Below are 17,266 nucleotides of genomic sequence, written 5' to 3'. Positions count from 1 at the left end.
AATTAGGAGACCAAAACTGCACACAATACCCCAGATGTGGTCTCACCAGGGCCCTGTACAATGTGCAGAAGTGCACGTGACAATAAACTAAACTGTAGATAGGCACAAACAGCTGGAGTAACTCAGCGGGACAGGCGGCATCTCTGGAGAGAAGGAAGGGGGTCGAGAACCTTCTTCAGACCAGATGTGGGTAACGTCGGTGCCCAGGTGAGGCCACACGTGACGCCACCCACTCTGCACGTGACCCCCACCCACCTGCCCCGCTGACTCACCACGTGACCTCCACCCACCTGCCCCGCTGACTCATCACGTGACCCGCCCACTGCCCACGTGTCCCCACCGTCACCCCTCCCCACGTGACCCCCAAACCTCACGTCACGCACGTGAAGTATTGTGCGTCATCGGTTGCCTGGCGGCCGCGCCCCCTCGGTGACATCACGCGCAAAGGACGGGGCGGGGCAACGGCGGCCACAACAACATGGCGCTGAACACGAACCACTCGCAGAGCGGCGGCGTCATTATCAGCAACAGCGAGAGGTGAGCCGCTTCCCCCCCGCCACCGCCGCGCTGTCTCGGCTCGGTGGCAGCGCCGGCTTTCGCGACCCCTCCGGTGGTTCCGAGGCTACATGCGCACATCGTTCTGGAATGTTCGCGCCGCCGCCGGCAGGGCCTTGTTGTGTTGTGGGCCCGGGTCACGGTGCACGGCGGCGCCCGCATTGATCCGCTCCTGCCCGGGGGAGGGAGAGATTTAGAGAGAGAGAGAGGGGGAGGGGAGAGAGGGGGGAGGTTGGACAGTGGGGGTAGGTTGTAGAGAGAGGGGAGAGAAAGGGAGAGGGGAAGGGGAGCGGGAGAGAGGGGGGGGAGAGAGAGGGGGAGGGGAGAGAGGGGGGAGGTTGGACAGTGGGGGTAGGTTGTAGAGAGAGGGGAGAGAAAGGGAGAGGGGAAGGGGAGGGGAAGGGGAGAGGGGGGGGGAGAGAGGGGGAGGGGGGAGAGAGAGAGGGGGAGGGGGGAGAGAGAGGGGGAGGAGGAGAGAGGGGGAGAGGGAGGGGGAGAGAGGGGGAGGGGCAGAAAGAAAGAGGAGGAGGGGGAGAAAGAGAGGAGGAGGAGGGAGATAGAGGAGAGGGAGGGGGAGCGGAGAGGCCGCTGTCGCAGGCCCCGCCTCCCCCTCCTGCTGATTTGCTGCTCCTTGCTGACCTCGCGGTCCCATTGGCGGAGCGGGCTGTCAGTCGGGGCCGAGCGCCTCGCCCTTCACAGGGATGTAAACACAGAGCGGTGTCACCAGCCCGCGGTGCCGCCGCTGGCCGCTCCTCACCCGGCCCCAATCTCCTCACTGCTGCTCTTTGTCGCCCGCTCATTCATATATAGAGTGCTGGAGGAACTCAGCGAGTCAGGCAGCGTCTGTGGCGGTAAATGAGTGGATGTGGAGAGCATGTTTCCACCAATGGAAGAGTCAGGGACCAGAGGCCACAGCCTCAGAATAAAAGGATGTACCTACCTTTCGAAAGGAGATGAGGAATTTCTTTAATCAGAGGGTGGTGAATCTGTGGAATTCTTTGCCACAGACAGCTGTGGATGCCAATTCAATAGATGTTTTTAAGGCGGAGGTTGACAGAATAGTTCAGTTTTAATTTATAGATACACCGTGGAAACAGGCCCTTCGACCCCCCCTCCCAAGTCCACGCCAACCAGCCAACTCAGCACACTTACACTATCCTGCACACACGAGGGACAATTTACAATTATACTAGTTATTAAGCCCTGAAACTGTCTTTTGAGTGTGCAAGGAAACCGGAGATCCCGAAATAAACACGCTCATGTCACGGAGAACGTACAAACACCGCACAGACAAACATCCGTAGTCGGGATCGAACCCAGGTCTCTGGCATTGTCGGGCAGTAACTCTACTGCTGTGCCACTGTGGTTCCTCTAAAGGTGTCAGGGTTATGTGGAGAAGTCAGGTGAATGGAGTTGAGAGGGAAAGATAGATCGACCATGGTTGAATGGCGGAGTAAACTTGAGGGGCCAAAGGCCTAATTCTGCCTCTCGAACTTATGGACAAGGCGTTGTTTCGGGTAGAGTCCCTTCTTCAGAGTCCTAACCTGAAATATCGTCTGGAGACACAAGGAACTGCAGATGCTGGAATACAAAGTGCTGGAGAAATTTAGCAGGTCAGGCAGCATCTGTGGAGAGAAATTGTGTGACGTTTGGGTCGGGAGCCTTTTATCAATGCGTCTCCATTTACCTCCACCGAGCCACTGACATACTGCAGCAGTTTGTATGTTATTCGAGATTCCATCGTCTACAGTCTCTTATATCAATAATATATACTGGGCTTTGCGAGCAGATTGCACTCAGTGAAATAGTCAATTGCACACCATGGAAAGTGGCCCTTCAACCCAACTTGTCCATGCCGACTATGTTGTTTAACCAAGCTATTCCCACTTGCCTGCACCAGGCCCTCCAAATCATTCCTGTCCATGCACCTGTCCAAGTGAGTTTTAAATAGTGTAATTGTACCTTCCTCTACCCCTTCCATTGGCAGCTCATTCCATATAAGCTCCTCCCTCTAAATGCAAAAGTCACTCTTTTGTCTTTCACCTTTAACTTATGGCCTCTTGTTTCAAACTCCCCTATCTCGGGGAACAGACTGTGACCATTCACCTTATCTATGCCTCTCATGATTTCATAAACCTCTAAGGTCACCCATCAGCCCACTTAGCTCCGAGGAAAAAATGTACTAGCCTATCGTTGAAACTCAAATGCTCCAATCCTGGTGACAGCTCAAATAATCTTTGCACCCTTTCCATTTTAATGACACCTTTTCTCTATAGGATGATCAGACTCAATACGTGACTGAGACAGCAATTGTGCCAAACACCCTCACCACTTTACCCACGTTGCCACTTTCATGGAACTATGTACCCGTGTCTCTCTGACCTATATCACTCCTCAGGGCCCTGCCATTTACTATTAATACTGGCCATTTGCTCTGCCAGAATGCAGCATTTTGCATGTATCTGAAATAAACACCATCTACCATTCCTCACCCCATTGGCCCAGTTGATTAAGATCCCATTGTAATCTTTAAAAACCTCATGACGCCACTAATTTTAGTATAAATTATGATCAACAGTGAACACAGCATCAATCCCACCTTGCCTAGCAACTACAGACGCATTTCCAAACTGCCATTCCTGTCAAAAGTCCTTGAAAAGGCAATTCTAAACCAATTAGTGCCCTACCTGCACCAATACACCATCCTGGAAAGTTTCCAGTCAGGTTTCAGAGCCCACCACAGCACAGAGTGCCTTGTTGAAGGTACACAACGACCTGCTTCTCGCCATCGACTCCGGCGACTGTGCAATCCTGCTCCTTCTCGACCTCAGCGCAGCATTCGATACAGTGGACCACACCATCCTTATTGACCGTCTCCGGTACGCGGTTGGCATTGATGGCACTGCCCTGAGCTGGTTCGCTTCGTACCTCAAAGATAGGAGTTTCGCCATCAACATAGGCAGTTATCCCTCTGCTCCAGCTAGCCTCTCCTGCGGAGTTCCACAAGGCCCCATTCTCTTCTCTCTATACATGCTCCCCCTTGGCCAAATCATTCAAAGGCACGGCATTTCTTTCCACTGCTATGCTGATGACACTCAGCTTTACCTCCCCCTGAAACCCAACAACCAGTCAAATTTAAACAGCCTCTTACACTGCCTTGAGGACATAAAATGTTGGATGGCACAGAACTTCCTCCAATTAAATGAGAGCAAGTCTGAGGTCATCCTATTCGGCCCCCCCCCCCCCCCCCGACTCCATCAAATCGATAACAGGCAGTCTTGGAAGTCTATCCTGCCTAGTCAAATCGCATTCGTATTTACATTCCTTGTGCTGCAATACAAGTTGACTTTCCCTTCTGTACCTATTAGTTATGTCAATATAGTCATGGAGCTACTGCATGGAACCAGGCCCTTCGGTCCACCTTGTCCATGCGACCAAGTTGGCATATTGGGCGAGTCACATTTGCCTGCTTTTGGCCCATAGCCCTCTGAACCCATCTAGGAAGATAGGGCAAGTGCACGCATGGCTGAGGAGATGGGGTAGGGGTTCAGATTTTTGGACCATTAGTATCTCTTCTGTGGCAGAGGTGACCTGCACAAGAGGGATGGATTGGATCTAAACTGGAGGGGAACCAATATCCTGGCCGCTAGGTTTCCCAGTGCTTCTCCGGAGGGTTTAAACTAGACTTGCGAGAGGCTAGAAGTCAATATGGAAAGCGATGAAAGCAAGTTCAGTAGACAGGATAGACAGAGTGTGGATGGGAATGTGGACTTTAGGATTAAATTAAATTGCATTTATTTCAATGCCAGAGGCTCAACAGGTAAAGTGAATGAACTTAGGGCATGGACAGATACATGCGACTGGGATGTTACCACCTTTAATGAAACCTAGCTAAGGGAGGGACAGGACTGGTAGTTTAATGTTCCATCTTTCAGGTTTCCGAGCAATATAGAGTTGTGATTTAGAAGAGCAAATATGCCAGGAGATTTCAGGCAGCTGCAAGACTAATAGGATTGTTATAATAAGGGATTTTAACTTTCCCAATGTAGACTGGGACCTCTATAGTACTAAGGGCATACTCCGATCAGCCAAAACATTATGACAACCTGCCTAATATGCTGTTGGTCCTCCGTGTGCAGCCCCATACGCAGCAGGGTGCGATGCACTGTATATTGTGACACATTTCTCCCGTGATCACCATTAAAATTTTCTGTGCCTTGTGCCACAATTTTCTGTGCCTTCTGTCAGTGCGGACCACACGGGATAGCCTTCGTTGCCCTTGCACATCGAAGAGCCTTCGGCGCCCAACACCCTGTCGCCGGTTTGTGGTTTGTCCCTCCTCGGACCACTGTCGGTAGGTACTCACCACTGCTGACCGGGAGCATCCCACAAGCCTTGCCGTTTCAGAGATGCTCTGACCCAGTCGTCTGGCCATAACAATTTGGCCCTTGTCAAAGTCGCTCAGGTCTTTACTCCTGCCCATTTCTCCTGTATCCAACACATCAACTTCAAGAACTGACTGTTCACTTGCTGCCTAATATACCCCTCCCTTTGACAGGTGCCATTGTAACAAGATAATCAATGTTATTCACTTTGCCTGTCAGTGGTCATAATGTTTTGGCTGATCGGTGTATATGGGGTCAAATGTCTTCAGGAAAGATTCCTTTGGCAATACGTGGGGGGCACTACAAGGGAGTGAGAAAAAATTGACCTACTTTTAGGAAATTGGGTAGGGCAAGTAACTGAAGTGTCGGTGGGCGAGCCTTTTGGGACTAGTCAAAGGTCATGCTTCATTCTAATAATTGCATCTGTTTGAACTCAGAATAAGTTATTTGCGCATGGTAGGCTGCTCTGGATGATTAGATGTAGGATCCAGGAAGAGCTAGCAAGTTGGATACACAAAGATAGAAACAAAAAGCTGGATTTCTGGAGAGAAGGAATGGATAACATTTCGGGTGAAGACCCTTCTTCAGACTGGTTAGGGATAAGGGAAACGAGAGATATAGACGATGATGTAGAGAGATGAAGAACAATGAATGAAAGATATCTAAAAAAGTAACGATGATAAAGGAAACAGGCCATTGTTAATTGTTTGATGAGTAAAAAGGAGAAACTAGTGAAACATGGATGGGGGAGAGATAGAGGGAGAGGGAATGCCGGGGCAACCTGAAATTAGAGAAATCAATATTCATACCACTGGGCTGTAAGCTACCCAGGTGAAATATGAGATGCTGTTCGTCCAATTTGAGTTTAGCCTCACTGACAATGGAGGGGACCTAGGACAGAAAGGTCTGTGTGGGAATGGGAAGGTGAATGAAAATGTGTAGCAACCGACATATCAGGTAGGTTCAGGAGAACTCAGCGAAGGTGTTCAGGAAACGATCACCCAGTCTGCGTTAGGTCTCGCCGATTAAAAAGAGTCCACATCTTGAACAACGGATACAGTAGATGAGGTTGGAGGAGGTGCAAGTGAACCTCTGCCTAACCTGAAAGGACTGTCGGTGGATTATGTGTTGTATGCGATGGCTGATGGGGTGGAAGGGAAGGACAAGGGGGACTCTGGGAGGGGGAGCAAGGGCGGAGCTGCGGGGTACCGAAGAAACACGAGTGAGAGCCTCATCTATGATGGGAGAAGGGAACCCCTGTTCCCTAAAGGATGTCCTGGTATGGAACACCATCTTGAGCGCAGATGCAGTGTAGACAGAGGAATTGGGATGCAGGGTGAGAAGAAGTGTAGTCGAGATAATTGTGGGAGTCAGTGGGTTTATAATAGATGTCAGTCGATACTCTATTTCCTGTGATGGAGGCTGTGAGATCAAGAAAGGTGAGGGGAGATGGTCCAAGTAAATTTGAATGCAGGATGGAAATTGTTGTGAAGTTGATGAAGTCGATGAATTCTGCATAGGTGCAGGGGGTAGCACTGATATGCAGTCATCATTGTAATGGAGATAGAGTTCAGGGATAGGGCCAGCATACGCCTGGAACAAGGATTGTTCAACGTACCCTACAAAGAGGCAGGCATAACTGGGGTCCATGTGGGGGCCCATAGCTACGCCATGGACTAGGAGGAAGTGGGAGGAATCGAAGGATAAGTTGTTAAGGGTGAGGACCAACCCTGCCAGGTGGAGTAGAGTGTCAGTAGAGGGAAATTGGATGGTTCTACGGTCGAGGAACGGAGGGCTTTAAGATCTTCCTGGTGAGGGTTGGTGTAGAGTGTCTGAACATCCATAGTAAAGATGATGGAGTGGGGGCTCGGAAAGTAGAAGTTATTAAAGAGACAAAGGCCATGTGAGGTATCTTGGACATAGGTCTGGAGAGATTGGACCTGGGGGCATAGTATGGAGTCGAGGTACGTGGAAATCATTTCAGTGGAACAGGAGCAGGCAGAAACGATGGGTCTGCTAGGGTCAGTTGTGTTTATGGATTTTGGGGAGAAGGTAAAACCGGGCTGTGCAGGGTTGGGAAACGATAAGGTTGAAGGCTGTGGAAGGCAGACAGCCAGAAGTGATGAAAGAAGAAATGGTGTGTGAGATTAAGGCCTGGTGCTTGTCTGTGGGATCATGGTCCATGAATAAGTGAGAGGAGGTGTCTGAGAGTTATCGCCTGGCCTTAGCCCAATAAAGGTGAGTACACCAAACTACCACGGCACCTCCCTTGTCGGCAGATTTGATGTTGGGGTTGCTGCAGTGTGTGCGGAGGGCTGTACGTTCAGAGGAGGTGAGGTTAGAGTAGGTAAGGGGAATGGATAGAGTTGGCTTCATGCAGGAAGCAGAGGGTGATGGTGGAAGGGTTTTTTTCAGACTGGGGGCCTGTGACAAGTGGTGTAGCTCTGGGGCATTGCAGTTTGTGGTTTATATCAACGATTTTGGATGAGAATGTAGAAGCATGATAAGTAAGTTTTCAGATAATACTAATGTAGGTGATATTGTAGATAGTGAAGATAGGTATCAAAAATTATAAAAAGGCTCTCGATCAGCTGGGCAAGTGGGCTGATGAATGGCTAATGGAGCAAAGTGTGGGGTGTTACATTTTGGGAAGTCAAAGCAGGACACAACTTTCACAGTGAATGACAGGACCCTGAGGAGTCTTGTAGAACAGAGGGATCTAGAAGTACGGGTACATAGTTCCCTGTTATTGGTGTCGCAGGTAGATAGGGTGGTCAAGAGGCTTTCAGTTCTTTGACCTTAATTGGTCAGGATACTGAGTATAAAAGTTGGGATGTTATGTTATGTTACAGTTGTACAAGACATTAGTGAGACCACATTTGGAGCACTGCGTTCAGTTTTGATCACCCTGATATAGGAAGGAAGTCTTAAAGCTGGAAAGAGTGCAGAGAGAATTTACGAGGATGTTGCCAGGACTTGAAGGACTGAGCCATAGGGAGAGATTGGGGAGGTCAGGATTTTATTCCTTGGCGCATAAGAAGCTGAGGGCTGATCTTATAGAGGTGTATAAAATCAAGAGGGGAATAGAGTGAATGTAGGCGGCACAGTGGTGCAGTGGGTAGAGTTGCTGCCTTACAGCACTTGCAGCGTCGGAGACCCGGGTTCAATCCCGACTACGGGTGCCGTCTGTACAGAGTTTGTACATTCTCCCCGTGACCTGCGTGGGTTTTCTCCAAGATCTTTGGTTTCCTCCCACACTCCAAAGACGTACAGGTATGTAGGTTAATTGGCTTATTTGAAGTGTAAATTGTCCCAAAACGCCGCAGCGAGACTCCTGACGGGTACCCGTAAAAGGGACCACATCACCCCGATTCTGGCCTCTCTCCACTGGCTCCCTGTACGGTACAGAATCAACTTCAAGCTCCTCCTATTCACGTATAAAGCCCTAAATGGACATTCCCCCCCCTACATCAAAAATCTTCTAACCCCCCTCTCTAACTCCAGGTCCCTCAGGTCGGCCGACTTGGGGCTACTCACTATCCCGCGGTCTAGGCTTAAGCTCAGGGGTGACCGTGCTTTTGCGGTTGCAGCTCCTAGACTGTGGAACAGCATCCCTCTCCCCATCAGAACTGCCCCCTCCATCGACTCCTTTAAGTCCAGGCTCAAAACCTATTTCTACTCCCTAGCGTTTGAGGCTCATTGAGGAGGCGCTGTGAACTGTTTGCGTGCTACTGTATGTTTCATTTTTTTCCTTAGTACCTAATCAGATGTACAGCACTTTGGTCAACGTGGGTTGTTTTTAAATGTGCTATACAAATAAAATTGACTTGACTTGACTTGAATCCTTGTGGTACACACAAAATGCTGGAATAACTCAGCGGGTCAGACAGCATCTCTGGAGAGAGGTTATGGGTGATGTTTCGGGTCGGGGTCCAAAGGGTCTCCACCCGAAACGTCACCCATGAATCTGAAGAAGGGTCTCCACCCGAAACGTCACCCATTCCTTCTCTCCAGAGATGCTGCCTGACCCGCTGAGTTACTCCAGCATTTTGTGTCTACCTTTGATTTAAAGCAGCATGTGTAATTCTTTCCTTCACAATCCTTGTTGTACGCCACTTGTTGAAATCCACCACTTGAAAAAAAAAAATCCTACACCACCATTTTGTCTCCAACCATCAATAAATGTTGTCTCCATGCTTGGAACCCCATGTGATCAAATCTTCCGAAGCAACCTAACGTGTTACGCAGTCAAATGCCTTGCTAAAGTCCATCTGGACAATATCTACTGCACTGCCTTTATCAATCTTCTTGGTCACTACTTCCAATACCTCAATCAAATTTTTGAGACTTACCATGCACAGAGCCATACGCCCAAATCAGTCCTTGCCTTTCCAAATGGGTTTGAATCCTGTCTCTCAGAATCCTCTCCAATAAAGTTTCCATCACTGATGTTTGGCTCACCAACCTGTAATTCCCAGGCTTTTCCTTGCTGCTGTTCTTAAATAGAGGTACAACATCCGGCCCCCTTTTTATGGCGGTGGTGCAGTGGTAAAGCTATTTAACTGTACATGGACCTCTCACAACACCCAACTGCCTGCGGTTCAAAGTCATTGGGTGGCACAGCGATAGAGTTGCTGCCTCACAGGGCCAGATTCCCAGGTTTGAACCTGACTATGGGTGTTTGTCTGTATGGAATTTGTACGTTCTCCCCGTGACCTGCGTGGGTTTTCCCCGGGTGCTCCGATTCCCTCCCACACTCCAAAGGTGTGCAGGTTTGTAGACTACTTGACTTGATATAAATTTAAATTGTCCCTAGTGTATGTAGGATAGTGTTAGTGTGTGGGGACCGTGATCGACGCAGACTCGGTGGGCCTCGGTGCTGTATCTCTAAACTAAACTAATAGTCTGGTCTCCCAACATCTCACCTGTGACTATTGATTGTATAATATTCTCTGAAAGTAGCACTGCAATTTTCCCCAGCTTCCACCTAATCCTTGGGATACACTGGATCAGATCCAAGTTTGGCCTTAAAGCATTTGAAGCACTCCAGCACGTCCTCTTCTGCAAAGTGGACTTTCTTCAATACTTCCCTGAGTTTTCAAAAATCCATGTCTTTCTCCAAGGTAAATACAGATGAGAAATATTCATTTAATACATTGCCAATCTCATGGCTTCACATGTAGACGAACTGGAATGAAGCAAGTGTATGACAAAAACAAACAAAAAAGATTCTACAACCAGTCATATATCTCGGAGGGCAAATGTAAGCTTTTGGATACCACCTTATACCTTCCTCTGAGCTATGTTCCCATCACTGACCTTCAAGCACTTTTCTCCCAGAAAGTCAAACATCTAATTTCCTTGGGAGGTCTTCCCTCCACAGCTCCAGTTATATAGCCCCCCGACCCTGTGATCTTCTGCCCAAGATCCACAAGCAGGGTTATCCACACAGATCCATTCTTTCAGTCTGCTCCCTGCCCCCTGAACAAGTATCTTCCTAACTTAGCTCCATCCTTCCCCAGGCTATTTCCACTCACATCTGTGATACCTCCGATGCTTTCCACAACTTTCACACTTTCCAATTTGTTGGTCCCAACTGGCTCATCTTTATAACTCCATCTCACACCAGCATGGCCTGAGGGCACTCTGCTTCCTTAAACAGAGGTCCAGACAGTTCACCAGCACCTTCATTTGCCTGGCTAAACTCATTCTCACATTGAATAATATATGGAGACTCTCTTGCTTTCTGATACCACCTTATACCTTCCTCATCATCCAAACATTAATTGTAATTCTATACCATTGACCTCCCAAGCCAAGAAACTTCCCACTAATGTACTGGTGTCATCCAATATTGGCTGCCCTACCCTCACCACTATTTCATTTTTGCTTGTCCTTTCTAAATATTAAATACTCAGGAATATTTAGATCCCACATTTTTTCACCCTGCATTTTTTCTGTAATGAAAAACAGCAATTAGATCATTTCTGTTTATGGTTATTTGTACAATTAATTTATTGACCCTCTATAAGAGTAGTATGCTTTTCTATATAATATCTTTACGTTTTGCCAAACTTTTCAAAATATTAAATACCCTGAAGGTTTTTCTGAGGAGAAAATGGATCCAGTTTGTTTGTCCTTTCTTGATACGTGTACTCCTATATTTCTGGCATAAATTTTGTAAATCTTCTCTACAATTCTGCACTGCATCTATTTCCTTAACACAGTGTGACCATTCCATCTCCAAATACATCTGTGTCTATTTTTTTTAAGCCTTATGGTAAATACTAGAAAAGAAAAATTATGAAACCTTTGGTGATATGTCTGTACGGAGTTTGTACGTTCTCCCCGTGACCACGTGGGCTTTCTCTGAGAACTTCAGTTTCCTCCCACACTCCAAAGACGTACAAGTTTGCAGGTTAATTGGCTTGGTATACTTGTAAAAATAGTCCCTCGTGTGTGTGGGATAGTGTTAATGTGCATGGATCGCTGGTCAGTGCAGACTCGGTGGGCCGAAAGGCCTTTTTCCACGCCGTATCTCTAAACTGGCCAAGAAAATTTAACCTAAGTGCATTGAAACAGCATTATATTTAAATGCATGCAAACATTAATTGTAGACAAGTAAAGATGGAAACATTAATTGTACACACATTCACACGTGGATGTGATCTAATTGCCATTGGTTATGACTCATCCTATTCCTCAAATCTATTTATATAGAATCATGGAAGCATACAGCACAGATATGAGCCCATTTAGCACACCTTGTCCATGCTGACCATGACGCCTGTCCACACTGATCCCATTTATCCATATTAAGATCATTTCCCTTTCCTATCCAAATTCCTTTTATACAATGTAATTGCATCTACCACCACCACCACATCCTTTGGTAGCTCATTCCAGATATTCACTACACTCCGCCTGGAAAATCTTCGCCCTGAGATCTATTTTAAATTTCTCCTTTCTCATTTCTTCCTATCTCCTCTTTATCCAGAAGACTATTGATCTCAACAGTGAATATACTGTTTGAGGTAGATAGAATTCTAAAGATAGGTTTTAGCCCTGAATGCCTTGCCCCTTATCCCGATACCCTGAATGTTTTACACTCCAGCTGGAGGAAACAGCCTCTGAGCATTTACTTTGTAAAATCACGTGTCTCATTGAGATCACCATCTATTCTTTTCTGTTCCAATCAGATAAAGCAATCTTAATCTCTATCTATCCCAGGAATGAATTGAATGGATTTGCACAGCACAAACCTATGTCTACTTCTAAGTACACAGTCCAAAATTCCTTGTAGTAGCCCGTCTTGCTAAAAACATGTACAATCTGGCCTGACTTCCTTTTCGTACTGGACAGCATACTTTTTATTTTCCTCATGACCTACTGTACCTGGATGTTTGGCTTCTGCACCTTTTGAGTTCTCATACCAAATCTGTCTGGATTTACTAGTTTCTCGCGTTAAAAGAAGCATCTCATCCTGTCTTGTACGTGGAGTTCATGAGCAAAAGCTTTTCACTGTACCTCGGTACATGTGACAATAAACTAAACTGAACTGAACAGATATCTTAAAATTTGGTGAATTTTCAGAGTTTTTGCTGTGGCTTAGTTGATGTCACCCATCCTTCTTAGTAGAAATGTGTGGGATCAAAGGTTGGTCCAGAGCATTGGATAGAGAAATCTAGGTGTCACTTTGTATAAATGACTGAAGGTGTGTTCAGATGATACACTAAATTAAGGCCATGTTTGTTTTCCAAAAACAAGAGGCCGCAGGATGAGGTGAGGGATAGAAGGATGCAAACCTAATGTGGGGCAGTTGCATTAGTTTCTGTACTGAATGACTCCAGTACAGAGTCTATGGGACTGAAACACTTGTTCAATGTCACATCGTGGATTGTTTTGTGCAAGTCAGGTGCTATTTCTCTTACCTTACAACAATGACCACAATCCAAAACAACTTTGTCATTTGCATTCCCAGTTAATTTAGTTATTTGTGGCTTGCAGATATCATAGCAATAAATTCTAGAGGTAAGAGATTATTTCCTATAAATCAATTCTATTCACTAAAACAGTTCATAAAAATGTCTCAAATATCTTTTAGTTTTGATAAAAAATCATTGGTCTGAATCATTAACTGATTCCCTGAGCACTTTCCACTTTCTACATTTGGGTCATTTTGAACTACCAGGAGTTACAAAACAATCAATCACATCCTCGGTGTAAGTAGTGAGTTGTCACTGGACCTGCTGCAAGACCTGAATATCATTCCTAAAGTAGGCCATTGAGCACTAACCATAACTCTCATGTTTTAATAAGATTTGGTATAAATCCACAGGTTTCCATATGTTATACTCAAAATTTTATCTCCTGCATTATGTCATCCATTTTTCATTGCTTTTGCATCTCTGGGATAGCTTTTGATAATTTTCAAATCTGGATTGCCAAAAATCCTACCATCATTCATCAGTAATATAGAATACAGTGCTGGAGTAACTCAGCGGGGACAGGCAACATCTCTGGAGGACATGTATCAGTGACGTTTTTCAGATGGTCTGAAGAAGGTCCTGACCAGGAATGCTGTTTATCCATGTCATCCAGTGATCTTGCTTGACCCACTAAATTACTCTGGCAACGTCCGTTCTATGCAAGATTCCAGCATCTGCAGCTCCTTGTGTCTTTCAGTAACATAAAGTCAGCAATATTATTTTGCTTCTCGAATATATGATAGGGTCTGCAGTGTTGCAATTAACTGGATTTAGCACCATTCTGACCAATGAATCCTTTGGTCGCTTTTCAGGGCCTGGGCAATTCACCCAGTGAATGGTGTTTACTAATACAAAGCTTACTTGTATTGGAGCTTGTGGGTTTATTCAAAAAGTCAGAGATCAACACCTTTTGCTGTATACCTCTTTGCCAATGAGCCCAGTCATGCTTAATGCCTGATATGCAGCTATTTAGCCTAGGTCACACTTGTAATGAATTAAGCCATAAGACAGTTCCATAATTATTCTGTACAGTTTACTAGCCTATTAGTCTGTTAGTTTCATGCTTTCAGTCAGTGAACTTTATTCCCTCTGACCTTGCTGAAATACATACTGTAATGATTCATGATCCTACATGCAGTAATCTGCTTACTAGATTTATGTAGATTAGTGCAATGCTGTTTCATCAGAGAGCTGACAATGTGTGGCTCAGACAAAATGGTTAGCGCATTATAATTACATTGACGCATGAATTCAAGTATAAAGAAAGTATCCATCAATTCAGTTAACTTTTGGGCAGGTATTTTGAAATCTATTCTTTCAAGTTAAAAGGCAAAGGAAAGAGTCTGAAAAGATAGTTTGGATTTTAAAAAACAATCCACAATATTTATTATTGTCATGTGTAACAAGGTACAGTGAAACGTTTTTTGTTGTGTGCAAATCACACAGCGGAAAGAGTATTATTACAATCGAGCTGTGCATGCACAATGTATCACAAGCCACCCACAAAGTACTTTCAATTCCACGTACTGTGCAACTAAGTAGGATGAGCGGCAGCCAATTTAAAGCAGTGAAATATCATTGCCATCTTTTTTTTTTAGCCAGGATATTAGCTACACTTCCCTTTCTTTGAATAGTCCCAGCAATCATCGGTTTAATGATTCCTCGGATAGGCATTGCCTCCAAGAGTGTAGCTCTCTCTCTCTCAGTTCTGCATGCATGCCATTTTAGAACTTATGTTCAGCTCCTTTGAAACAGGACGTGAATTCATACTTTTGCTGCTCCCACTGCATCAATACTGATGGGGAAGCGATTAAAGAATTGGACAGAAAGGATAAGGTTGTGTAAGAAATTGTTATGTAGGAGAGCCAAGTAAGCAAAATAGAGTCGATGTCCCAAAGTATGGAAACGGATCATGTTCATGCTGGCCATCAAGTACCAATTATTATTTCTAGATCTCAGCCTCGAGCTTCTGTGCCATAACTTTTCAAGTTCCCATCCAAATACCTATTAAATGTTGAGAATACCTTCCATCACATCCTCTCAGGCAGTGTATTCCAGATTTCCATCAACTTTCGGTAAAAAGGTTACTCCACAATATTCCCCTCTAAATTTTCTATCTCCTTATTTTAAACCTTTATACTCTGCTGTGGAGAAAAAAAATTCTCAATATCTATCCTATCTTGCCACTTATACATCACCACTGTATATTTGAATGATATCACCCATCGGATTTTTCTGCTCCAAAGAAAATAATACTGAACTTTCAAGTTTTTCTTCATTGCAATCTTTTGCCTTGCACCAATAGTATTTTTATTGTCACATGTACTTTGATCCAGTGAAATTCTTTGTTTACCATACAATTCATTAAAATCTTACTTTACACAAGCACAATCATACATAAGAAAAGGAGTGCAACGATTATAGTGATCGTATTAAATGGTGGTGCTGGCTTGAAGGGCCGAATGGCCTGCTCCTGCACCTATTTTCTCTGTTTCTCTAGTGGCTTCCTGTTGTGGGCCATTAGCCTGTGCTGTGAAGATAATACTATTTGTATACAAAGCTCTTCATTTAAAAACTGATCACAGCTTGTAGTCCACATTATAACACGTTTTTTAAAGACTGGTTCTCGTTTGTGTTAATGCCTGATCATTCTATGTTTAATAATCTAAGAGATGGGACAAAGTGAATATTTCTGATAGGGCCAGGATTACTGTGAAGTGTTTTAATGAAGTCATCCGCTTGATAGCAAAATGACGAGAGGGGGGGGGGGGGGGGGGAGAGAAGGGAAAGAGAGAGAGAGAGAGAGAGAGAGAGAGAGAGAGAGAGAGAGAGAGAGAGAGAGAGAGAGAGAGAGAGAGAGAGAGAGAGAGAGAGAGAGAGAGAGAGAGAGAGAGAGAGAGAGAGAGAGAGAGAGAGAGAGAGAGAGAGAGAGAGAGAGAGAGAGAGAGAGAGAGAGAGAGAGAGAGAGAGAGAGAGAGAGAGAGAGAGAGAGAGAGAGAGAGAGAGAGAGAGAGAGAGAGAGAGAGAGAGAGAGAGAGAGAGAGAGAGAGAGAGAGAGAGAGAGAGAGAGAGAGAGAGAGAGAGAGAGAGAGAGAGAGAGAGAGAGAGAGAGAGAGAGAGAGAGAGAGAGAGAGAATATGAGAGAGAGAGAGAGAGAGAATATGAGAGAGAGAATATGAGAGAGAGAATATGAGAGAGAGAATATGAGAGAGAGAATATGAGAGAGAGAATATGAGAGAGAGAATATGAGAGAGAGAATATGAGAGAGAGGATATGAGAGAGAGGGAGTGCAGACAACAGAATTAAAAACTGCAAAACCAAACCGGTAGAAAAGGTTTGGCAAGTCGGGCAATATTAATGGAGAGAGAATAACTGAGGGCACTTCACTGATGACCTACAGGAAACAGAAAAGGTGAGTTGTGTAAAGTTGTTGAGTTTAATATCGAGTCCTTTAGGTCAGAGTTTTCAATAATGACCTTTCATCCCTGATTCTGTCACTCATCAGCCGGTGTTTATCTCAGACTACAATTCCTCTGCGAGCAATGAGCTTAGCACAGTTTAATCATCAATCACTGCTTGAAGCGGCACTGTGTGAGTTTAGCTATTGGGAAATGAAAGCTGATCATTTATATACTGAGTGTGTAGGAAGGAACTGCAGACGCTGGTTTAAATTGAAGGTAGACACAAAACGCTGGAGTAATTCAGCGGGACTTGCAGCATCTCTAGAGAGAAGGAATGGGTGACATTTTGGGTCGAGACCCTTCTTCAGACTGATGTTGGGGGAGTGGGCGGGACAGAGATAGAATGTAGTCAGAGACTAAGACTGGTGGGAGAACTGGGAAGGGGAGGGGATGGAGAGAGAGGGAAAGCAAGGGATATTTGAAGTTAGAGAAGTCAATGTTCATACCGTTGGGGTGTAAGCTACCCAAGCAAAATATGAGGTGTTGTTCCTCCAATTTGCACTGGCCCTCACTCTGACAATGGAGGAGGCCCAGGACAGAAAGGTCAGATTGGGAATGGGGGAATTATAGTTCTGAGCAACTGGGAGATCAGGTAGGTTGAGGCGGACTGAGCCGAGCCGGCGCTTGGTCTCGCCGATGTACAGGAGTTGACATCTGGAACAATAGAGACAGTAGATGAGATTGGAGGAGGTGCAAGTGAACCTCTGCCTCGCCCTAAAAGACAGTCTAGGTCCTTGGTTGGAGTTGAGGGGGGCGGTAAAGGGACAGGTGTTGCATCTCCTGCGGTTGCAGGGGAAAGTACCTGGGGAGGGGGTGGTTTGGGTGGGAAGGGACGAGTGGACCAGGGAGTTGCAGAGGGAATGATCTCTGCGGAAAG

General features: G+C 45.7%; 1 protein-coding gene across 1 annotated transcript in view; it reads left to right on the top strand.

Moving 5' to 3' along the window:
* The first annotated feature begins 398 nt into the window (after positions 1-398).
* Positions 399-17,266, top strand: part of wbp2nl (WBP2 N-terminal like) — a 46,441-nt gene continuing 29,573 nt past the window's right edge. The window contains exon 1 of the mRNA XM_078430754.1: positions 399-537. Within this exon, the coding sequence (XP_078286880.1) occupies positions 479-537 (59 nt within the window). The 5' untranslated portion in view covers positions 399-478. The remainder of the gene's footprint in view (positions 538-17,266) is intronic.

Source organism: Rhinoraja longicauda, chromosome 40, assembly GCF_053455715.1.
Source record: "Rhinoraja longicauda isolate Sanriku21f chromosome 40, sRhiLon1.1, whole genome shotgun sequence".
NCBI classification, from domain to species: domain Eukaryota; kingdom Metazoa; phylum Chordata; class Chondrichthyes; order Rajiformes; family Arhynchobatidae; genus Rhinoraja; species Rhinoraja longicauda.
The sequence above is the reverse complement of the archived record's forward strand: the minus strand, read 5'-3'. Positions and strand labels throughout refer to the sequence as shown.